This window comes from Ceratotherium simum, chromosome 32, assembly GCF_057802395.1.
Source record: "Ceratotherium simum simum isolate JZ-2026a chromosome 32, ASM5780239v1, whole genome shotgun sequence".
NCBI lineage: Eukaryota > Metazoa > Chordata > Mammalia > Perissodactyla > Rhinocerotidae > Ceratotherium > Ceratotherium simum.
The window spans coordinates 6075819-6096529 of NC_141931.1; the positions used below are offsets into that span (position 1 = coordinate 6075819).

General features: G+C 45.5%; 1 protein-coding gene across 2 annotated transcripts in view; it reads right to left on the bottom strand.

Annotated features, from left to right (window-relative positions):
• Positions 1-17663, bottom strand: part of JCAD (junctional cadherin 5 associated) — a 42393-nt gene extending 24730 nt beyond the window's left edge. For both annotated transcript variants that reach the window (XM_087420669.1, XM_004425255.3), the window contains exons 1-2: positions 17575-17663; positions 3043-3387 (exon numbers count right to left, since the gene is read on the bottom strand). In XM_087420669.1, the coding sequence (XP_087276795.1) occupies positions 3043-3323 (281 nt within the window). In that variant the 5' untranslated portion in view covers positions 3324-3387; positions 17575-17663. The remainder of the gene's footprint in view (positions 1-3042; positions 3388-17574) is intronic.
• Positions 17664-20711: the final 3048 nt, after the last annotated feature.

Consider the following 20711-nt stretch of genomic DNA (forward strand, 5'->3'; position numbering starts at 1 on the left):
ATGCACTCCTCATGCAGTTCCAGACAGGAAAGGGATGCAGCTGTGCCCAAGAGCTGTTACACATCCATGCCTGCCACAGGGAGGGGGGAGGACAAGGGAGTAGGAAGGGACAGTCCTGCACAGGGCAAACGTGAACGGTGCGCACAGAATAGAGCACCCCTTTCAAACTGGGACAGGCCTCACACGGGAGAGTTGGGCCAGGCCTGGTGCAGCTGCAGGAGGCAGCTACCAGCCAGCCTAGCAGCCTAGGACCTGTGGCCTGGGTCAGGCTTCCCCCCACTGCAGTGTCCAGCGGCCCTTGCCAAGTCACCGACATTCTCTAGGCTTCACGTTCTTCGGCTATACAATAACGACACTGCCAATATGCCTGCGTCTCCGCCATCTTGCCAAAACAAAACAAACTAACCTCCTTTAGGCCCCTGCGGCCTTCCAAACTACTTTGACTGCCATCTTCGCCAGGGAGCCTGGCCTGTGGCGTGGGGACACACTCTAGGGTGGAACTCAACCCACCCGAGACACTGCAGGAAGAGGGGCCCTTGTGACTCCTCCCAGTCATCCTGATGGCTTGGAGGCAGACAGTGCCATCCTGGGCCCCATCTGCCCTCAGACCCAGAGGCTAACCCAGCAGGGTCACTGTGTGGGACAGGCCAGGCTGCAGGGCCACAGCTGCACTGGTCGAGGGACTGGGATCTGGCAGACAATCATTTATTCATCCAGACTCAGAATTCACATAAGCCACAGTACTGTTGGTTTTTCTTTTTCTTTTTTTTTAATTTTTAAGCTGTTAACTATTAGTACTTATTTATTTCCTCCCAAAGCACTTTTTTTCTGATGGGGAAAATAATAATTCTCCTGCCTACCTTTCTCGTTGCCTCCTGTTTTCATTTCTCTATTGGCTACTAAAGAAAGAAATGTCTTTTCCTTTCAACCCAGGAAGCCTTGCAGCTGCTCTCCGAGGCTTTGGGCACTCGGCATGGATTTCTGCAAACACGTATGCATTTTCTCTTCTACCCTACCAGGCAGTCTTCCATTGGAAAGCTACTATACACCTCCCAAGTGAATCAGCCAATCAGAAACAGGGGGAAGTGGCCAGTTCTGTCCTGAACTCTGTCATCTGTACGAAGACATCCCAGCACCACACAAAGCCACTCATCTGAGCACTTCATTCACTACAGAAAGACTGCTTGAAGACCCGATTATGCCTACCCACCTAGAGGCCAGGCTGGTGGGCCTTTGTGGTCCTCAGGAACGTGTTATCACATAGGGGCTAGAAAGTCCTGAGCCAGTTGTGGACAAAGCTGGCAGTCACACTGCCCACATGGAATTCTAAACAGGATTCTATTGCTCCCACTCTGGGACTCAACTCTGATCTCTGATCTAGCCCTTCAAGTCTGAGGGGACCCCACACAGCCTACATAGCACATTCACAGGGATTCTAGGCCACTATCTTTACCTCGTTAGAAATTGAGCCTTCTGCTTCTAAACAGTTGTTACATGAATTGATTCCATGAGCATATATTAAACACACTGTGTGCCCAGCACTGTAAGAAGCTCTGTAGGAAATATAAAAGAAAGAGCAGACAAGGTACAGCCTTGGTACCCGAAATCCAGGTGGGCATGTACAGATATGGGAGGTACAGATATGCTCAGCACAAAACTAGAAGCAACAGAGGCAGGATACAGTCAAGCACAAGTCTGTGTGGTAGTAACTAAGGCTGTCCCAGCCTTGAGCCAGCTGGTCCATAAGCACCCTCTTCCAAAGTCCATGGTGGGCATGTTTTTCAGGGAACATAGCCGAAAAGAGACTATGTCCAAGACAGTAGAGGACGCAAGTGTGATTTTTGAAGGGCAAGGTTAAAGAAAAGCAGCTTCGAGTCCTCTTCCATCCTAGGGTCCCTCCTGAACCTGGCCCCATCGATGCTAACCCCTGCTCCTTGCCAGAGAAGTGGTCCTGACTTGGCAGCAGAAACCTACTTTTACTACACTGGGTGTGAAGAGGGGCTATCACCTCTGTTTTTACTCAATAACTAAAGTGTTGAATGCTCTGAATTATAAGAACAAAATCTCTCCAATTTTTGCCTGAAAGCTGTCAACCAACAAGGAAGTTCCTTTCTGTGAAAAGGTGACTTCTAACTGTGGAAGGCTAGGTCATTCACATTAGACTTAATTCACTCTGCTTTTTGTTTGCTTGTCTCTTTATTTCCCTTAAAGATAAGCTTCTGCTTCCATTTGTTTCCAGGGTCCATTTCTTCCTGGTTACACAGTTACATAACATGCTCTATATGGGCAAAGCCCTCCTTCCCCAATCTGAGCCTGGTCCCAACGCGCCATTCAAGACAACACGGTTTTATGAGGTGATGATAAAGGTTTCCTCTAGATTGAAACTGCGTGGATGAGAGGTGCAGGGCTCGTCTCCCATCCTGGCTCTGTGGAAAGCTGCTGAAATCCCCTCTTTTTTAGCCCCTCTGTTTCCGCAGCCAACCCACCCTCTTTTTCTGTTGTAGGAAAACACTCACAGATGCAGCTGTATTCAGATGGGATACCCACATCAGCACCAGTGTGCGTGCAAGGGAAAGACAACGGGTTGGAAGCCAATGGAATTATATGAATACACAAGAAGAAAGGTTTTCTTCTTCACAAATGGTGGAGAATACATACTCTTTTCAATTCTGTAACGTAGAAAATATTGAAACATATTATTAAGAAAGCCAAATATACTATGAACGTGTGCCTGACATAAACTAGCTTCTACAGTTTTAAAATGATTCCTAGCTGAGGCAGTATGAAGAGTTTATAAGAGAACAAAGAAGCAAGTATTAAAATGCTGTGTTCAGCATAATAGAATTCACGTACTCACCACTATTTATCAAAGGCCTACTACGCCTGGAACATCCCGAACACCTCAATGGGAAGAAGAGTTCTTGTTTCTGACCCTCTCCCTCCCTGACCCCAGCCAAACATAAGGAGTTGCAGGATTTAATTACATACCCACTGCCAAACCCCTAAGTCAAGAGAAAATGGTGGGTTCACATGGAAGCTTACCTCGCCTCAGAAGTTCTGGAAGCAGAAGCACGCTGGGACTCTCCGTGGACTCTCGGGATGCGGCGGCTGTTTTCAGAGTCACTCACGTGTCCTTTCCCCAGGGATGTCCTACTGTGTGGGAAGGCGGCAGGGCCATCCTCACACCCATTCAGCAGGCCGTGGCCAGCTCTCGCGCCTGTCCTCGCCTGCTGGCGCCCCTCACAGTTATCTTCGTGTGGTGCTGGGAGACTTCTTGATGGTTTGTATCCATGAGAAATCAGGAGGTCTTCTACACTGTACATAATGCACACACACTGGCCTCCTCAAAGCTCAGCCGCCGGGACGGTCGTGGTGACAGGACCCACGCTGAGGGGACAATAGAGAGTGCTGATGAGGAGCCACCGGTCCTCCTGGAACTTCATCTGACACCTCCTCCCTCCACCCTGACCAAACCAGACCCAGGGTATGAACACAGCACGGCACCTGCACAGACAGTGAAGAAATGTGGAGTGCTCCACCTGAAGTTATTCTCCCTCTGCTTCAAGGAGAAAGGGTGGAGCGTGGGCTCTGCAGGATGTGGTGGTAATTCTGGGGACCCCACCCTCTGATGGCTGCCTTGTAGAACAGTCCAGAATAGTGTTTAAGCAATGAAATGAGTAACAGTGTCCACCATCCCCTCACCCTAGTCATCTGAAAACAGGCATAAGGAGTGAGGACAAAATAAATACAGACTCAGAAGCTGCAATTACGACCTCGTGTTTCTAAAAGGAGAAATGACCAGTGTTCAGCTTCATCTTATTATACTCCCTGCTTTCATCTTGCAGACATACCTTTTGCTCTAAAAGGGCAGAGTGAGACCTTTAACCAACTCATAGCCATAGTACACTGCAGCGGAAGCAATCTAGACGGGCAACCTCCCCAGGCAGGTTAACCAGCCACTGAAAACAGATCTCCAGCCTTTCAGCTCATGAGCAAGCACACGACACCCCGGTCCAGCACACACCCCAACCCACTACCCAGTTCCAAACTCTGCCCTTCCACGCGGGACTTCAAAGAATCAAGTTTCTCCCCCAGGAACCCGGGGGAATGTTTTGCATCTCTGAGCCAACGGTGTCCACGTCCAGACCCTGCCACAGTGCATTAATTCAACAGCAGCACCTTCCCCGAGTAAACTGCCCAGAGGTGACAGAACCAACCAAGAATCAAAAGGGACAGGAACCCACTTGAGAGCGCATGTGTGAAACTGGGTGGGGCTGCCATGTTTGTTTTTACACAAAGAATCTTTCTTGCTGTGTCTTCACATTGCTAACAGGATGGAAGACAGTTTGGGCTGACGGATCTGCTGCTGCCTCCCCGGAGGTTGTGACGCTGGCCTGGGAGAGAAGCACACGACAACCGGGCCTGGAGGAGCTGGGCCAGCTCCAGTCCACTTCGCTGGCGGACAGTGGACGGAAACAGTGCCGCGGCCACCCCACGAACAATGGCCAGGAAATGCCTGCTGGCCGTGTGCAGGTGAAAGGGAGACGCATGTCCTTCCTGTCAGTGGGAATTCTTACGGGGGCCATCACACGATTCTGCTGACTGTGCATGGCCTCGCTCTTCATCACATGCTAGACTACAGCAGCAGAAAAGTCGCGGCTGTCAGCACAGCGAGTATCCAAGTCTATAATTTTCCATTAGGTCCCTAAGTTTTCTGGAAGGTTGACTAGCTCTGGCAGTTACTGTACGAGTAGAAAATTCTCCATAGCAACTCTGCCATTCCTGACACTCCTGCTATCTGTCTTTTAAGGAGTTGTACAACTTGGGTCATTCACTTAGACGGAAATGGAAGGACCAGAGAGGCAAGCACTTGCTCTTTGCTTCAACTGAGTAAGTCACTGGGCTAGAGACCACAGAGGAAAGAGATGCCATTACAAACTCAGGGCTATGGGAACACAGAGGCAAGGCTATGAGGCCAGAGTCTTTGTTTTATTCAATGCTACACCCCCAGCATCTAGCACACAGTATGCTCTCAATAATAACTGTTGAATGAATGCAGAAATGAGAAAGAGAGACATTTGAGCTAGGTTTTGAAGAGTGATTAGGAGTTCACTAGATAAACTGCACATGCACGTGTATGAGAGGGGGAACTGGCATTTAAAATAGATTTTGGATACAATTATCCCAGGAGTAAAGAAATTGACATAGCAACAGGATCCTGGTAGCCTAGACAAGGGTCCCCAGACTCACCAGCTCAATGTCACACACCCAGGCAGCACCACAGTTGAAATTAGAGTTTAGGTCTATAACAGCCAAGTTTCTCTCTCTTACTATATCAGGCTCTTTAAAAGCAAAGCAAAGTACACTGGGCTCCAACTGGCCATCCACTATGCAGAGGGACCAGCCAGTGCCCACCACAGGGCTGTCTGTGCTGCAGCCCACTGTTAGAGTGGTAAGAAGAAGGACCCTCACAAAACAGGTCTGTGGGTCACTTTCCTAGTGAGGTTAGGTAGGTTGGACCACTATGGCTACATCTGCATGGAAATATATTTAGCAAACCCTTAAGTGGCAATGACAACCCAGGCCAAGCAATAAACATCTTTCATAAAAGACTCACACTCTTAAGAGCCATAACATGACCTTATAAGTCTGAGGTCAAAGTGTATTATCATTGGAAACTCCTAACTAGTTTCGTCTCACAGAGGCCAATAGCTTGCGGGGAGCAGTGGTATGAAATACACCAGCTTCAGCATGCAGGACTTGAAGCCGAGCGGGAGAGGTGAGGAGGCGAGGGGACGACCTGCAGGCCCATAATGCAGTGAGTGTTCCCAGCTACCCTCTAACCCACGGAGGACTCCTCTCCCTTAGCCTTGCACTCTTCACCTTCTCCAACCCAACTCAGAGCCTGGGCTGCCACCTCATCTCCACACCCATGCTAGGCATCACCTCTCGCTTACACAGATTTCTGAATAGTCACACGGTTTTTCCAACCCCTATCATACTCAGCCTACTTTCTTTAGCATCCCTATCTACTTCAGATGGAATGAGCTGCCTCAGAGGTAGCAAGCGCCCCATCACTAACACATCAGTCACAGAGGCCACCAGGAGGGGACACTGAGGCGCTGGGGAGGACACAGCAGCCAAGGAGTTGCTGGACTAAAAGCTGGCCCTTTTAAAGTTTCTTTCCAATCCTGAGATACCAGTGTTCCTTTTTTTTTTTTTTTTGTGAGGAAGATGAGCCCTGAGCTAACATCCATGCCAATCCTCCTCTTTTTGCTGAGGAAGACCAGCTCTGAGCTAACATCCGTGCCCATCTTCCTCCACCTTATGTGGGATGCCGCCACAGCATGGCCTGACAAGTGGTGCGTTGGTGCGCGCCCGGGGTCCAAACCCAGGCCCCCATCAGCGCAGTGCGCGCACTTAACCACTACGCCACAGGGCTGGCCCCAAACCAGTGTTCTAATCAACAGAATTTTATTCGTCACCCACACACCAACTCAAAGCGTGGCTGTAAACAACCACACACCAAAATCTGACATCAATGTAAGTTATTATGACATTAGATTTCACAACTTGGAGAGATATGTGTATAGTTTAAAATAGCACAGGATCAGGTGCGATCCTTTTAATCCCAGTACTAGTGCTAATATCCAGTCCCAGCCGGGACCCCTGGAGCAGGTCATCAACCACAGCAAATCTCAGTTTTCTGACCAGCAAAATGGCAATGTCACTATCTTCCCATTTCACCAGACTCTTTGAGGGCCAGATGAGAATACGTAACAGTATAAATCACCACGCAAATATGAGGGTGGATTTACTATGCTATGATGGCTCTAGCTTGCCTCTGAAGGGTTACTTGCCTCATGGAAAGATTTCACATTAGCTATTAATTTTTACCAAGTAGTTTAGACCAGTTCCTAATTCCTTTTGTATCATTTGGGATGTAACTCTTGATTTCCAAAGTCATACCCACTTTACATCACCCACATACTTGTCTTTTGTGAATGGATACTTCAATCTCCATCCAAGTCACTTAGAACAATAAGTGTCATTTCATATAGTCCAAAACATTAAAACACAATTCTGAATGTCCATATTGTACCAGGCACTGAAACTATAATAATGAATAAGACACGTTCTTTGCCCTTGAGAATCTTACTGTAGAGACAGCTGGAAAACAGGCACATAAAACATAGCATATGCATGGATTAGTGACGGGAGCTTGCCACCTCTCCACAGTGTCACAGCACTGTGACAGGGATAATGACAGGATGAGACAGAGGGACCCTAACCCAGTCTCAAGGGGTCAGGAAGGCTTCTGGAAGATTGCTTCTAAGCCACACAAATCCTCTACCTCAAAGTGGATCTGCACTGTAAGGTCACCCTGTGAGTATGATTTTCCAGCCAGTTCATTTAAGAATTTTGTTCTTTCACTACTTTTGTTTGTTTGTTGCCTTGTATCAAATACTCACAGTGGAACACCTAGGAAGAGTGGTCAAGAGTGTGCAGGGGCCTAGATACCATCTCAGGTAAGGAAGGGACTTCTAGCATTGGCTGAGCCAGGACACAATGACAGAAGATGAATGAGCCCACTTTAAAGATCTTTTTCATTTTATGAATATCTAAATAACATTAATGCGGAGGAAACATCTAACATAACAACAAACACGTTAACAGAATGGTCCACCAAGGCACAGCTGCCTCTGAGACCGGGGAGTTCCAAGCTGAGAGGTTCTCGAGCAGAGGCTGAGGTGAGTGTTTTGTAAACTGTTTTGTTTTTACAGCAACCCACTGATGGTGTGTGCATACACATCAATCAAAACTTCAGAGGAAAAATATTTAAACCTCATATCCTGACATGTAATATTTTCTATTCCAGTTCACGTTTAATGCTCGTCACTAAATTTCATGATGCACTGATAGGTTGAGGCCTACAGTTGGAAAAGCACTGATGTAGAAATCATTCCTGCTCTGGCCAGGATGCTGGGCTAGACGACCTCTGAAATTCTGTCAAGTCAAAGACCCTATCAACCTACGAGAAATTCCTTGCTTTAATAAGTTCATTGCTCTGTTCTCAACAACAAATACAGCTGTTCTATCCTATTAAAAATTTTCTTTCCAAGAAATAAAGTCATACCTACTAAGTGAAGCTACTTTCCTATTCTTAAGAGCATAAAATGAAAAGAAATAAATCTCCTTAAGGGAAAGTCCTGTCTTCTGTTTCCTTCCTCACTCTACCTATGACCACTGGGGGCTTGGTCCCTGAGGCCTCGGACACTGCATCCCTGGTTGACAGACAAACCCAGCACCGCAGACGCAGACAGGGAAGCCGAAGGTCCCTCCAAGTGAAGTGGGTCTGCAGTGCCACCACTTTTATTCTCTCTCTATGGTTTGAAAACGCCCAGAAGCAGCTTTCTGTTTCTTTTGATTTCACTATTGTTCTTTTCATGTTTTCCTCCAATTCTCTGACCCATATATTCCTAGAGTAAGCCCATCATTTCAAAGATAAAATTTATAAAGCAGTTTAAAAACTCTACCACCACAATAAAAACTGACAGCCTAGTAAAAGGGACACACATCCTAATGGATCTCTGTCTCTGGGTAGCATGTGTTCAGCTGTTCCTTCTCATCTCAGGTGGAAGGTGCTTGCAGACTTTCTCCTACACAAGCACAGAGAGAGGCAGCGCACAGTCAGAAGAACACAGTCAGAAGACGTCAGAAAGACCCAGGCTTCCACTGGGTAGGGGGCCTCTACCCAGTGACCAAACTTCCAGCCTCAATATTCTCACCTGTAAAATAGATGGATCTGCCACTATTCCAAAGAAAAGGACGTGGCTCCTAGGAGCTATCATGGTGTTAGGACAGTGATTTCTATTGAACTTTGTGGCACTGCTCAATTTAACCAGAGAGAAATCAGGGCTAGACCCAGCCACCTGCTCAGAGAACCTCTCACCTGGTTGTACAACTCGGGTTGAGTGAAACAAGCCACTTGATTAAAGCAAACTTTGTAGTATACCGAAAGAAGAAAAACTGGATTTATAACAATTTTCTTTGTATAGAAGAAAGATTTTGTGCTGAGTGTAAAACAACACAGAAAAAAATAGTTACGATAAATGCAAACTGTTTTTTTCCTATTTTCTGTTATTAAAATGCATACTTACAAGCATCAAAACTCATAAAGTAATTGAAGAAACAGTGAAGGAAACAAAAAACAAGTAATACTGAGCTGAGTGAGAAGTCAGAGTTCATTCCACAATTCTCTTGTTCACCTCTACAGGACTGGTTTAAATTAAAGTCATGAGATGAGGCTCAAAAAGAGATGCTTACTGCATGCAATCTCTAATTTATTTAAATTAGGTGGTTTAAAGGTGATGGGGGTGGAGGAATAACAATGCTGAGCAGCCAAGTTTTCCCAGGCTAGGTTTTTCAATTGATTCCTGACATCACTAAGTTTATATTCTATTATGTTTTCCCCCTTAAGGATGCTTGTGACAGGTGGTAAAATGCTCAAATACTCTCCAGTATATGCTTAACAAATTCACCAAGAATACCTTCCAATTCGTGGTTAATTTATTCTCCCTCTGCCCCAATGAACTCTCTCTATACAAGCAGAAGGAAGAGCCTGCTCTATAAACTCAGAATAGCAGCACACATGAAAGATGATAATATCAACCATCCACTGAGCATCTCAAAGGGGCCAGACACTCTACTAGTTGCTTGGCACACTTTATTTCATTTTACACTCCCAGCAAACTTTCTGATGTAAACATGAATGTCTCCATTTTACAGACCAGAAAAATGAGGCTTATAGTCTGAGGTTACACAGCTTGTAAGTGCAGTTCCAAGATTCAAACCAAGGTCTACATAGCTTTGAAGCCTGTGCTACTATCCTAGGCTCACCCATCTATATTTCCTTCCTTAATAACAACAAAAGTTTCCTAATTTACCAAACAACGCATAAATATAAACAAGAAAAGATAGAAGGCATGGTGGCATTAAAATGAAAAACTGTAGGGCCGGCCCCGTAGCGTAGTGGTTAAGTGCGCGCTCTCCCCTGCTGGCGACCCAGGTTCGGATCCCGGGCGGGTGTGCACCGATGTACCACTTGTCAAGCCATGCTGTGGCGGTATCCCATATAAAGTGGAGGAAGGTGGGCACGGATGTTAGCCCAGGGCCAGTCTTCCTCAGCAAAAAGGGGAGGATTGGCATGGATGTTAGCTCAGGGCTGATCTTCCTCACCAAAAAAGAAAAAAAAAAAAACTGTATATTTAAAAGAAAAATATTCTCCTTTATTCTCTGAGATTCGGATGGCTCTTCTAACTGATTCTTTCCATATACACACTCAGCACATACGCACCCTGTACACATTTTGCACATCCATGTGTGCGCACACACAAGGGCTGATGCCTCACTCGACTGTAACGTCTTGACGGTAATGCTAGAATTAATTTTTAAATACTCAGTAAGATGATTCATTCACAAATATGCCACGCAATTGCTTCGTGACCTTCAGCAGACCTTTTCACTCATTTTGGGTTGCAGGCTCTTCATCAGTAACCTGGAGCTGTCAGAAAACCTGCGGCGTGTAACTGAAAAGCAAACAAACTACATCTACGATAAATGCGAGAAGAGCGAGTAACTTTCAAAAAAACCTGAATTCTAAAAGAAAAAAAAAATATCTATATAGAAATAGTCACTCTTAGCTGAATTCGGACCTTATTTAAGCAGACAATGGGAAACCACAAAAGGGTTTGGGCAAAGAAGGGGAAGGTTGCTCTACAGAGAATCTGGCAAGAAAGCGGAGGACTAATGTGGTCAGAGCAAGGATGGACGTGGGGACAAGTAGTTACAGGTCCCTTCTATTGTCACGTGTGCAGGGTGGTAGCAGAGGTTATATAAAAAAAGGAATAATAAGTAATTTTCAAGGGAAGAAATACAATGGATTTTAGTCTTGGTGACTAAGATAATGGTCATCTCATTAAGAGAAGTACAAAAATCAGAAATCACTATTGGTTGGAGAAGGTGACAGGTAATTTGATTTTGATTTAACCAACCTATTCCCACAAAATTTTCTTTTCCCCAAATCATTTTCAAATGGATTTTCATCAGAACTTTTGTCTCTTCCAAAGAACCTGGATGAAAGTAATCTTATTGTGTGGTGGATTTCCAAGTTCTTTAAATATTAGTCTATCATTTATATTCAGACGGAGGGATGATCAAGTGAGGAAAGAGCTGTTAACAATCCATTGGAATTTGAGCCTGGAGTTGAGCTGTCCACCCACCCCCTGTCGAGACGAATTTCTATTTCTCCAAGTTGCTCAATACATATCTGTTGTGTTGACTGAGCCTGAGACACTGCACAAAAGGAGAGAACTTCTTTGGGCTTCAGTCTGCTCTGGAAAAAGTAAAATATGAAGGTTGAACTAGAGGTTCTTCAGGGTCCTTCTAGCTCTAGAAATCGGCCCCCTCTCTAGCCTGGTCTCCCTCATGACGAACAGCAGGCAATTCCAAGTCAGCTCGCCACAGTAAAAAGCATACAGCTTGTGGCCATGACCCAGAACAAAGCTAAATAGGTCATATGAAGATAGAACCTCTGACCTTGGCCTCATTAGCACCCATACAAAAGCTGACCAAGAGAGCAGAGCTAAAGGGCCACAGACTGAGAAGAGGAGGAGGCTGGCACGGGGTGGGGGGTGGGGGGGTAGGGAGGACAGGCAGTACACCATCCAGCAATTCTCCATCCCAGAAGTCCAAAGTGCAGGTGTGGCACATACAGTCCAACTCAAGTTGGCCAAGACCCTTGCTCTGCATGACTGTCCCAGGCACTGGGCTCTGTGCTGGAGAACATGAAGACACCTAAGAGCCATCGACACCCTCTCTCGTGGATGTCATAGTCTAGCCGGTGTTATTTCAATATGCGCATTCTCATCACCAGAGGTTGAGACTCGCAAATGAATGTTACTGAACAAGTACAATTTCCTCCTCCCTTTCCATTTATAAAAATAAAAATATTTTTATTCTCATATTTACAGTTATAAGGCTCCCCAAGACAGTGAAATGGAACAAAATATTAATAAGCTCACTAAATCAACCAGAACTTTTCTTTTTTAAAATTTGCCTAGAACATGAACTGAAAATTAATGAAAGAGATAAATACCCAATTAAAAATATGAAACAAATGTTCACCCTCACTTATAATCAAAGATATGCAAATTACACCAAAATGCAATTATTCACTTACTAAATTACTGAAGCTTTTAGAAAGCAATATTTGTTGTTGGTGAGGGCACAGTGAGCTTTAAGGGCTCTCTGATGTTGGGGGTATGAATGTGTATGGGCTTTGTGTGTAACTGGGTATTTCCTTTCTTAAAAGCAATTAACATGTTATAAAATCTTTAAAAATCTGAAACACCATGGACTAATAATCTCACTTCTTGGGATCCACCCTAATAAAATAATCAGAGAGGTACACAGTTTTCTATAATGATACTTATCCAAGTTTTAATTACAATAAAAAATCAGACTAAATGTCCATTTAAGGGATGATTAAAATTTCTGGTGCATCCACATGGTAGACTATAATATGTATATATATGTTTAAAATTATGTTTTCAGATATTTAATGGCACGGGAAATGCTCATGGTATTGTGTTAAATAATAAAGACAGGATACAAAACCCTAGATTCAGTGTAATACCAATTTCATTTAAATACATATGCATACAGGGGGAAAAACACTGAAAGGAAACATACGAAAATATCAACAGTGGTATTGGATTCTGGGTTTTAAAAAAAAGTCCTTATTTATACTTTATTTTATGACGTCTCATCATGAAATAGATTAGATGGAACCCTATGAAGCTGTCATCTTGCAGTTAAAAAATGGTCAAATATTGGCACTTTTATATACTGTAACAGTATTATTTCATCATCAGGAAAAAAATTTTAAAAGAGTTGCTTAGGTAGGATTAGGAAAATGTATCTTTGAAAATATATTACATATGTGGAAGACTCAATGAGAATAAAAGAAACACTGAAGAAAAGAATAAATGAATAGTAAATTATATAAGTTTATATATATATATATATATATATATATATATACACACACACACACACACACACACACACACATACATACACACATCAGAATATGGTACATGTGTCTGACCTGCTACAGATTCTTCACCTGTTTCCAGTAAGGCTAACATTATATGTTCTGCTGATAAAATCTAATACCAGATTACAAATAGCATTCTAAAGGTCTTGATTAGACATTGTCACTCCTCTAGAAAACCTAAAACTTCTGAGCTGTCTTCACTGACATTCCATACTTAAGATGTAATTAGTCCCTCAAATTGTTGGCAGTTCATTGTAAATATTTCTTCAACTGAAAACTTTTTGTCTAATGTTATGATTAATATATAACAAAGCACTTTCTTTAAACAAGAGGTAAATAGCCAAGACATACAACAAACCAGAATGGAGCATGTTGCTAACTGATACATGGATTCTTAATGTTTTCCACAGCTTTTTTTTCCTAATGGGAGAACTATGTATTTTATTATGAGCAAGAGGACTGCCATGTCCCTTTTCAGTCTTAATAATTACATAAAGAACTCAACAGTCGCAGTTTAAGTCCTGGGACGGTAAGTTCTCACACACTGTTGTTACTATACCACACAGCACGATGACCAGCTCCACCAGGGCCCTCAAGTTGTTAAAATCTCCTAAGATACAAAAAGCATACCTAATCTGTGAAGTAATAATTTCAGTAGGGCAACCATCACTGAGTTAAGTTTCTTTAAGGTAACCAAAAAAACATGAGATGGAAAACTTGGGTGGAAGATCAAAAGGATCCTGGAAGGCTAATCTTGCTGGGTTGGGTTAGTGTTAAGACACTGATTCAAAAAGAGAGAGAAAGAGAAGGAAATAAAGTATCAAATATTATGTACTTTATTTTTTCATAAATATTATCTCTTGTAACTTCTCTTTTTTGTCTTTTTCCTCACAACTTGTGTGTGCACACACACACACACTCCTGTCTTCTCTTTCACCTCTAAATTCTGTCACAAAACTATTGCCTTGGCGACTTCATCCCATTTTTATGAGACCTAAGTACCTCATTAATCTTTCTGAAAGATTAGCAGTCATTAAGAAAAGAATTGAAATTGGGTAAGGTTTTTTAAATTTCTGGAATTTTTGGCTATTTGTAAAAATACCTAGAAAACTTATAATAGGTTAGAATTTAATTCCACTATCATCACATATGTCAAACTCCACATGTCAAGATTCCCTAAAATAGTCTATTAAACCTATACTAGTTTTGTTTTTAAAGATCTTTCAAAAGAGCCAAAGTGTTATAAAAATGTTAAAGTTTAAATTATTTCAAATACTTCTTACATTTTTATTTATTTTCTAATTACAAAAGTCATATGAAGTTATTCTAGAAGTAAACACTGAAAAACTCAGTGTTTAAGTAAAAAGTAAAAGTTCTCAATAGCGCCACTGTGCCGAGATAGCCCACAGCAACAGTTCGGTTTCTATTTTTCCAACTGTTCTTCCTATACATACAGCTGCTTTCTCTTTTTTTCCTCTTTGAAATATATCTTGGTGTCTCTTCATAACAGTATCTAAATTTTTTCATTTTCGTACAGAAGAAACAAGCTTACTAGGTAAGCTATAGAGAGAACCAATAAGCAATGAATCTTGGCCAGTTCGGCCGGGCTGTGCCCAACTATATTAACTATAGAAAGTTTCTGGAAAATATATTTTGTTAAAGAAAGTAAAGGTCATAATCCAAATTTTAAACAAGATACCACAAATTCAAATTCAGATAATTGAGATTTTAGTATTGGGAGGTTCCTGTATTTTTTAAATGCCACAGCGTTTAAAGGCTCTATCAAAGTGTTGGAGACTGAGCCAGCCTCCCTAGGCTGCTGGCCTTAGCCAGTGAGCGTCCCTCAGCATTCCCCAAGTCAGCAGGCCCTTGAAACAAAGCACAATAGCAAGGTTCTAATGAGTGAGATAACCCTTTCCACCAAAAAGGTGAAAAACAACATCTGCTAAAAAACCAAATAAACTGCAGTAATGGGTTCAGCAACAGGCTTAGAGGATTTCAGAGATACAGTCTTCGCTTATCAAAATAAAAACCACAACAGAACAATTGTTTCAATCCAACACTCTGCTCTCTAAACTCTCTCTAGATTAATTAGCATGGAGTCTGGCCAAGCTCATTAAAAGAGAAACTCTGGACTCCTACAGCACTGTTGGTGTTTACCGTCTTCCCAACCTAGAGGGCTCTCCAGCAAGGACAATGAGAACTTGGCAGATCCACAGACTCCTGGGCTTTCTTCACTGATAGTATTTCTAGGATTTATTTTTAAACTACATTTTAAAAGTTAGAATCTAAGGATCTTTTCAGATTTGCTTTTTTTTTTAACTGAAAAATTGGTCTTTATTTATTCTCCTTGTGAACCCCCAAGCTCCAGTTACACTTTGTAGCTACTGGACAATACGCTACATGCCTCTGGAATCGGTGAGCACTCAGATGTGCTATTAGACGACTCTGATTGGCTTGTCAAGCCCTCCAGACCTTGGGCTTGGACCCCTGGGCATTTTAAGTTATGTTCCAAGGAGGTGGAAAGACAAAATTCTTGTTTTTTTTTCTGGCACAGGCTTCATCCATCCACCCAATCCCCTTAAATCTCCTGGGCCTGCCAAGGGCCTGACCTTCCAGACTTTGCTGCAGGGGGTGAAGTCTGCGGGAGGAAGGCCCAGCAGATTAAGGCCTCTGTTCAACAAATATTTGCTCACCCACTCCAGTAGGAGTGAAACAGTTTGCTACACGCTGCCTCCGGGGAGTAACACTTAGGGACCTTCAAAAAGCTTGTTCAATTGGTGCCTAAGAATTAGACACCTAATAGCAAGATAAATATAAAGTTTAAACCTACAGAACATTATGGAAAATCAAATGAATTTACCAAACTCCCAATTTCATACGAAAACCAACACAAGTCCCATGAAATAGAATCAAAAAAGAACTTGACATACGCTTGCCTTGCTACAGGGTTTTAATCCACCTATCTTAAATCCAAAAACTAGCTGACGTAAGGCACCATTTTCCTAAAGTTTTACCTGCACAGTCTGTGACCACTCAGTTTAGACTATTGAGTTTGCCATTTTTGTCAAGAAAATTTCTGGCTGCCTGAATCCCATGTCCCATTCCCTTCCCCTCCCAAGAATCCCCTGTCATCTTCCAACCCTCACTTGGAATCCCTGGGATGTCTATTCTTTGCAAATCTGAAAAGACAAAAGCCAGAGAAGGAAGACAGGAAGCCGTGGTCCACCCCTCTCCCAAGAGGCACTAGGCAACTAGACTTGGGGAGGCAGATGCGGTCATGGGCGGCTGGGGAAGGGGCTGCAGGGGGTGGGAGAGTGGGTGGCAGCGTGTGTGCGTGTGGGGGGAAGGGATGCAAAGTCCTCTCCTCCTAGAAAGCGTGGACGAGCAAGGACTACGGCACGACCACGTTGTGCTGGCATAAAGTTCCCGTTTCTATTTTTTTCTTCAATAGTGAAATCACAGCTTCTTTTTCAAACCGCCAGAAGAATCCGAGGCGCTCAGCTGCTATTGCCAGTGACAAGGAGCAAGAGCAGCGCCTTCGGCTGTAGGTGCTGAGCCCCACCGTGGTCAGGGCATCTAGGAAAACCCCGGCCTTCTGGGGTGAATTGATGGCGGCTGTAGGTTGGGGGAAGCGCGGAGACCCCGGGCAGGCAGGCTCCACACCCCATAAACGAGCTGATTAACCCGATTTACAGCACTCTCAGGCGGGGCTCTTTCCTTTCTCCCACCTCTTTTTTTCTTTTTTGCTTAACCACAAGCAGCCGGGCCGGGCCGCCGCGGGCACTTGCTGGGACCAGCGGCGATTAGCGCCCTAATCCGCGTCCTGACCCCGCGGGGCGGTGGGCGCTCGGCCGGCCGGGGACCGGGCCGGGGGTGGGGTGGGGGCGGGGGCGGGCGGGGGGCGCGCTCCCAACGTCCCGCGGGCAGGTCCGGGCTGCCGGGCACCGTGGGAACCGGGGACCTCGGGGACTCCGAGCGGCGGCTGTCAGCTCCGGGGGTGGCGGTGTCCGCGAAGTTGGGGCGCGCAGGCGAAGAGCGGGAGGACGGACCCGGGCGGGGGCGACGCGGAGAGGGGAGACAGCGACCCCTGCCCTCCGGGCCTCCCCGCGCCGAGGGGCGACGCGAGCGCCCACCCAGCCCGGCCCTCGGCGCCCGATCCGGGAGCCCCGCGCTGGGCATCTGAGGGGGGACGCCCCCTCCCCGCACAGCGGGCGCTCCCCCCACCCCGAGGCTGCGGGCGTGGCGGCCGGGTGCCGGCGGGCACCGCGCGGGAGGCTCCGGGCGGGGTGCGGACACCCGCTGACGCCGGGGACGGCTCGGAGCGGAGAGACGTCCGGGCTGGAGAAGTTGGGGGCGAGCGCGGAAGGCGGGCGCCGAGGCCCGCCGAGCGCCGTGGGGGCGGGCCAAACGGACGGTGGGAGCGAGGGGCGGCGAGAGACGCCGGGACTTACCGAGCGGCTCCCTCATGCTGCCCCGCGCCGCCGCCGCCGCTCCGGCCGGCCGGGGACCAGCGCGACCCGCCGCGCTCGCAGCCGCCGCGGCCGAGCATGCCCGGACCCGCCGCCGCCCGCCCCGCCCACCGCCCGGCCCGCCCCGCCCGGGCTCGCCCCGCCCACCGCCCCGCCTGCCAGGCCGCTTCCAGGCTCTGGCTCTCCCGGCCCGAGGGCGGCGCCCAGGCCGAGCGCCTGGTGCACAGGTCTCCTCTGGACCCTGCCTGGGTGGGTCGCGCCGAAGGCACAGGTGAGCTGGCCACCCTTTTTTCTCTTTTCCTGTCACTTGGGTTTGAGCAGCTTCGACCCTGTGCGAATGTCCACACGCTAAAACACACACACACACACATATACACAAAACAAAAAAATATTCATGTACGGTCACATACGGATGCACACACACTCATATAGTCACACAGATGCACACAAATACACATATACAACGACACACAGATGCACACAAATACCTATACACACACACACTTTCACAAAAATACAATCACGTTGAAGGCATGAAGAGCAGAAGATGTCAACAGCGTAGCGCTCAGGATTTCCTTCTTTAGAAAAAGACATCTCAGAGTCTTAGCTGTAGGCTGGAGGAGATCTTAGGGGTCAGCAGGTCTATCCTGTCTTGTGACAGATGAGGAAACTGAAGTCAGGAGTAGGATTTGCCTAAAGCCAGGAGTAGGAGGGGGTCAGTGGGAGAGTTCAGACCAGACTGAACATTTACCCACTCCCATCCCAATCCTCCTTTCCCTGCAGCAGTGTGTAGACTCCTGCCAGGTCTGCTCTGGGGGCGAAGGTCCTTGTCCTTTGCAGGGCAGAGAAGAGACATAAAATGTTCCACGTTGCTGATGAGTTGGGGAGAGGGAGAGGGTGTTGGCTAAGGCAAGGCCACGGAGGCAAAAATGGCTGGCAGAGCAGACTGGAGTCCCTGCAGAAGGAAGTTTTAGAAAACCACACCGTGGATTTAAGGCTGTCCTGACTGCCATAAGACTCATAATACCTAAAGCTGTTTGCACTCGCACCCTGGGCCACCCCAGTCTGAGCCCTTCATAGGCATTATTTTCTTTTAATCCTTACCACAGTCCCTTGAGGTGGATGCCTCTGGAACTGGGAGCTTGGGGAGGCACAAATATAGCAAGTTGCAGAATCTGGCCCAAGACCCTTGCTCTGAAGCCTAACCATGAGGAGTGTCCAGTCTAAGAGAGTGAAAAAGAAAAACATGCTAGCGCTAAAAAACCCCACGATACGATCAAGTGCTATGTTGTGTATTATCTATAGCACGTCCAACGAAGACACATGGGGAATGTGAGCAGACAGCATGACTGGTGCTCTAGAGGCAGGATGGCTTGGGTCCCGATCTTGGACACTTCTGCCATTTTCTAGATGCATTACTTTACTTCTGTTGGCCTCAATTTCCTCTCTAACAAAATGGGAGTGATGATGGTGCTCACCTCATAAGAAAGCCATGAGCATTAAATGAGATAATGCCTTTTTCGCGCTCAGCATGGTACTGGCACACAGTGAGAATGCAGAAAACATTAGCTCCTACCGCAAAGACTTGTAGTTATGGGCTCTATGGGTTGGAGCCACCAGGGAAGGCTCTGTGGGGAACACCCTGAAAGACAGGTAGGTTGTGGCTAGGCAGAGACAAAGGGTATCATCTCTAAGCTGGGGGAATAAGATGAGAAAAAAGAAAAGAAAATGAAACCCAGAGGCTTTTCTGGGAAATCGCAGTTATATACAGTGGTGACGTTACTTCTTGTCATAAAAGCATCTTTCAGAGATAGATTGCGTCAGTGACATACAATACCCATTTGTCCTCAATTTGTCAACTCAATGAAATAACTTTTTGTTGTTGGGGAGCACCTATATGTGGCCAGCACTATGCACACACATATGGAGCCAAATGTTCCCGCAGGATCATTTGTCAGCCAGCAAATTGAGATTAGCACACGTTTTCCCGTAGAACAATGTTACATTGTTGGGTTTCTGGGTCAACCCCACAGTAGTTTTATAATGTAGCTAAAATGCTGTATAGTTGCAGTAGAAAACATTGAAGCAATGCTAGGAACAAAACTGAACCGACCCAAATAAAACTGAATAAGAAATTGTGTTTTAGCAGAAAGGTTGGTAGAGGCAGATTTAATTAGAGGGAGGTAACGAGATTGAGATACTGGAGATTCTGAAGAAGACGACTTCACAATTTCCAAGATTTTTGTGGTTTCTTGACACTGGCTCTTTATCATAACGACCTCATTTCAAAATGTTTGGCGTCCCTCCTTCTTCAGCACTGGGCGATCACCAGCCTGCTCTAATGCTTTCCAGCCATGACTAAGGCCATTGCGAATGCACAAGCAGAAGGAAAAAATGAGGATAGAAGGTGATGGTGGAGCCTGGGAGCAAGGGGAAAGGTGGGGGATTTTTCTGAAGATTTGGAAATAGAATTATGAAAAAATATGAGTATGAGTGGGGGACTGTCTGAATTATAATGTAAGAAGACAGAAGGGGAGCATGGTGCTTCCCCAAATGAAAATAAAAGTTGTGGAGGAGAATCCATTGGGCCAATTTCCCACACTGCTCACCAGTACATAGACATGGGATGGTGGACATGACATGTGAGACACCAGCTATAGATATGTATATATATATATATATACATGTAGTCTCATGTATTTTACATATAAACATACATATACATATATACATATAATCACTATGTTTTTAGAAAAAGGAAATTTCTTCATTAGTCAGGTCTTTGTAACTCAGAAAACACCTGTGTCAGTTTTGTTTTGACCGTAAGAAGAATCACATTCCTTCTCCTCATCGCCACCCCCTCCCACATTCATGCAACTTCTGTTCCTTTCTCCTACCTACTTGATTTTGGGAGATTTAAACACAGGAAAAAATATCTCTCTACTCTGTCATTTTTTTAAAATATGATTTAAAGCAACTTTTAGTGTGATGCTGCTAGAAATCTAGTGCAGCCCCAGGACCATGTGCTGGGATCCTGCCCCGGATGCCCAAGGTCCCCGCCTTTCTCCGAGTCCTGGTGAAGGGATTTCACAGACTCAGGAAGGAACTTGAATTATTGA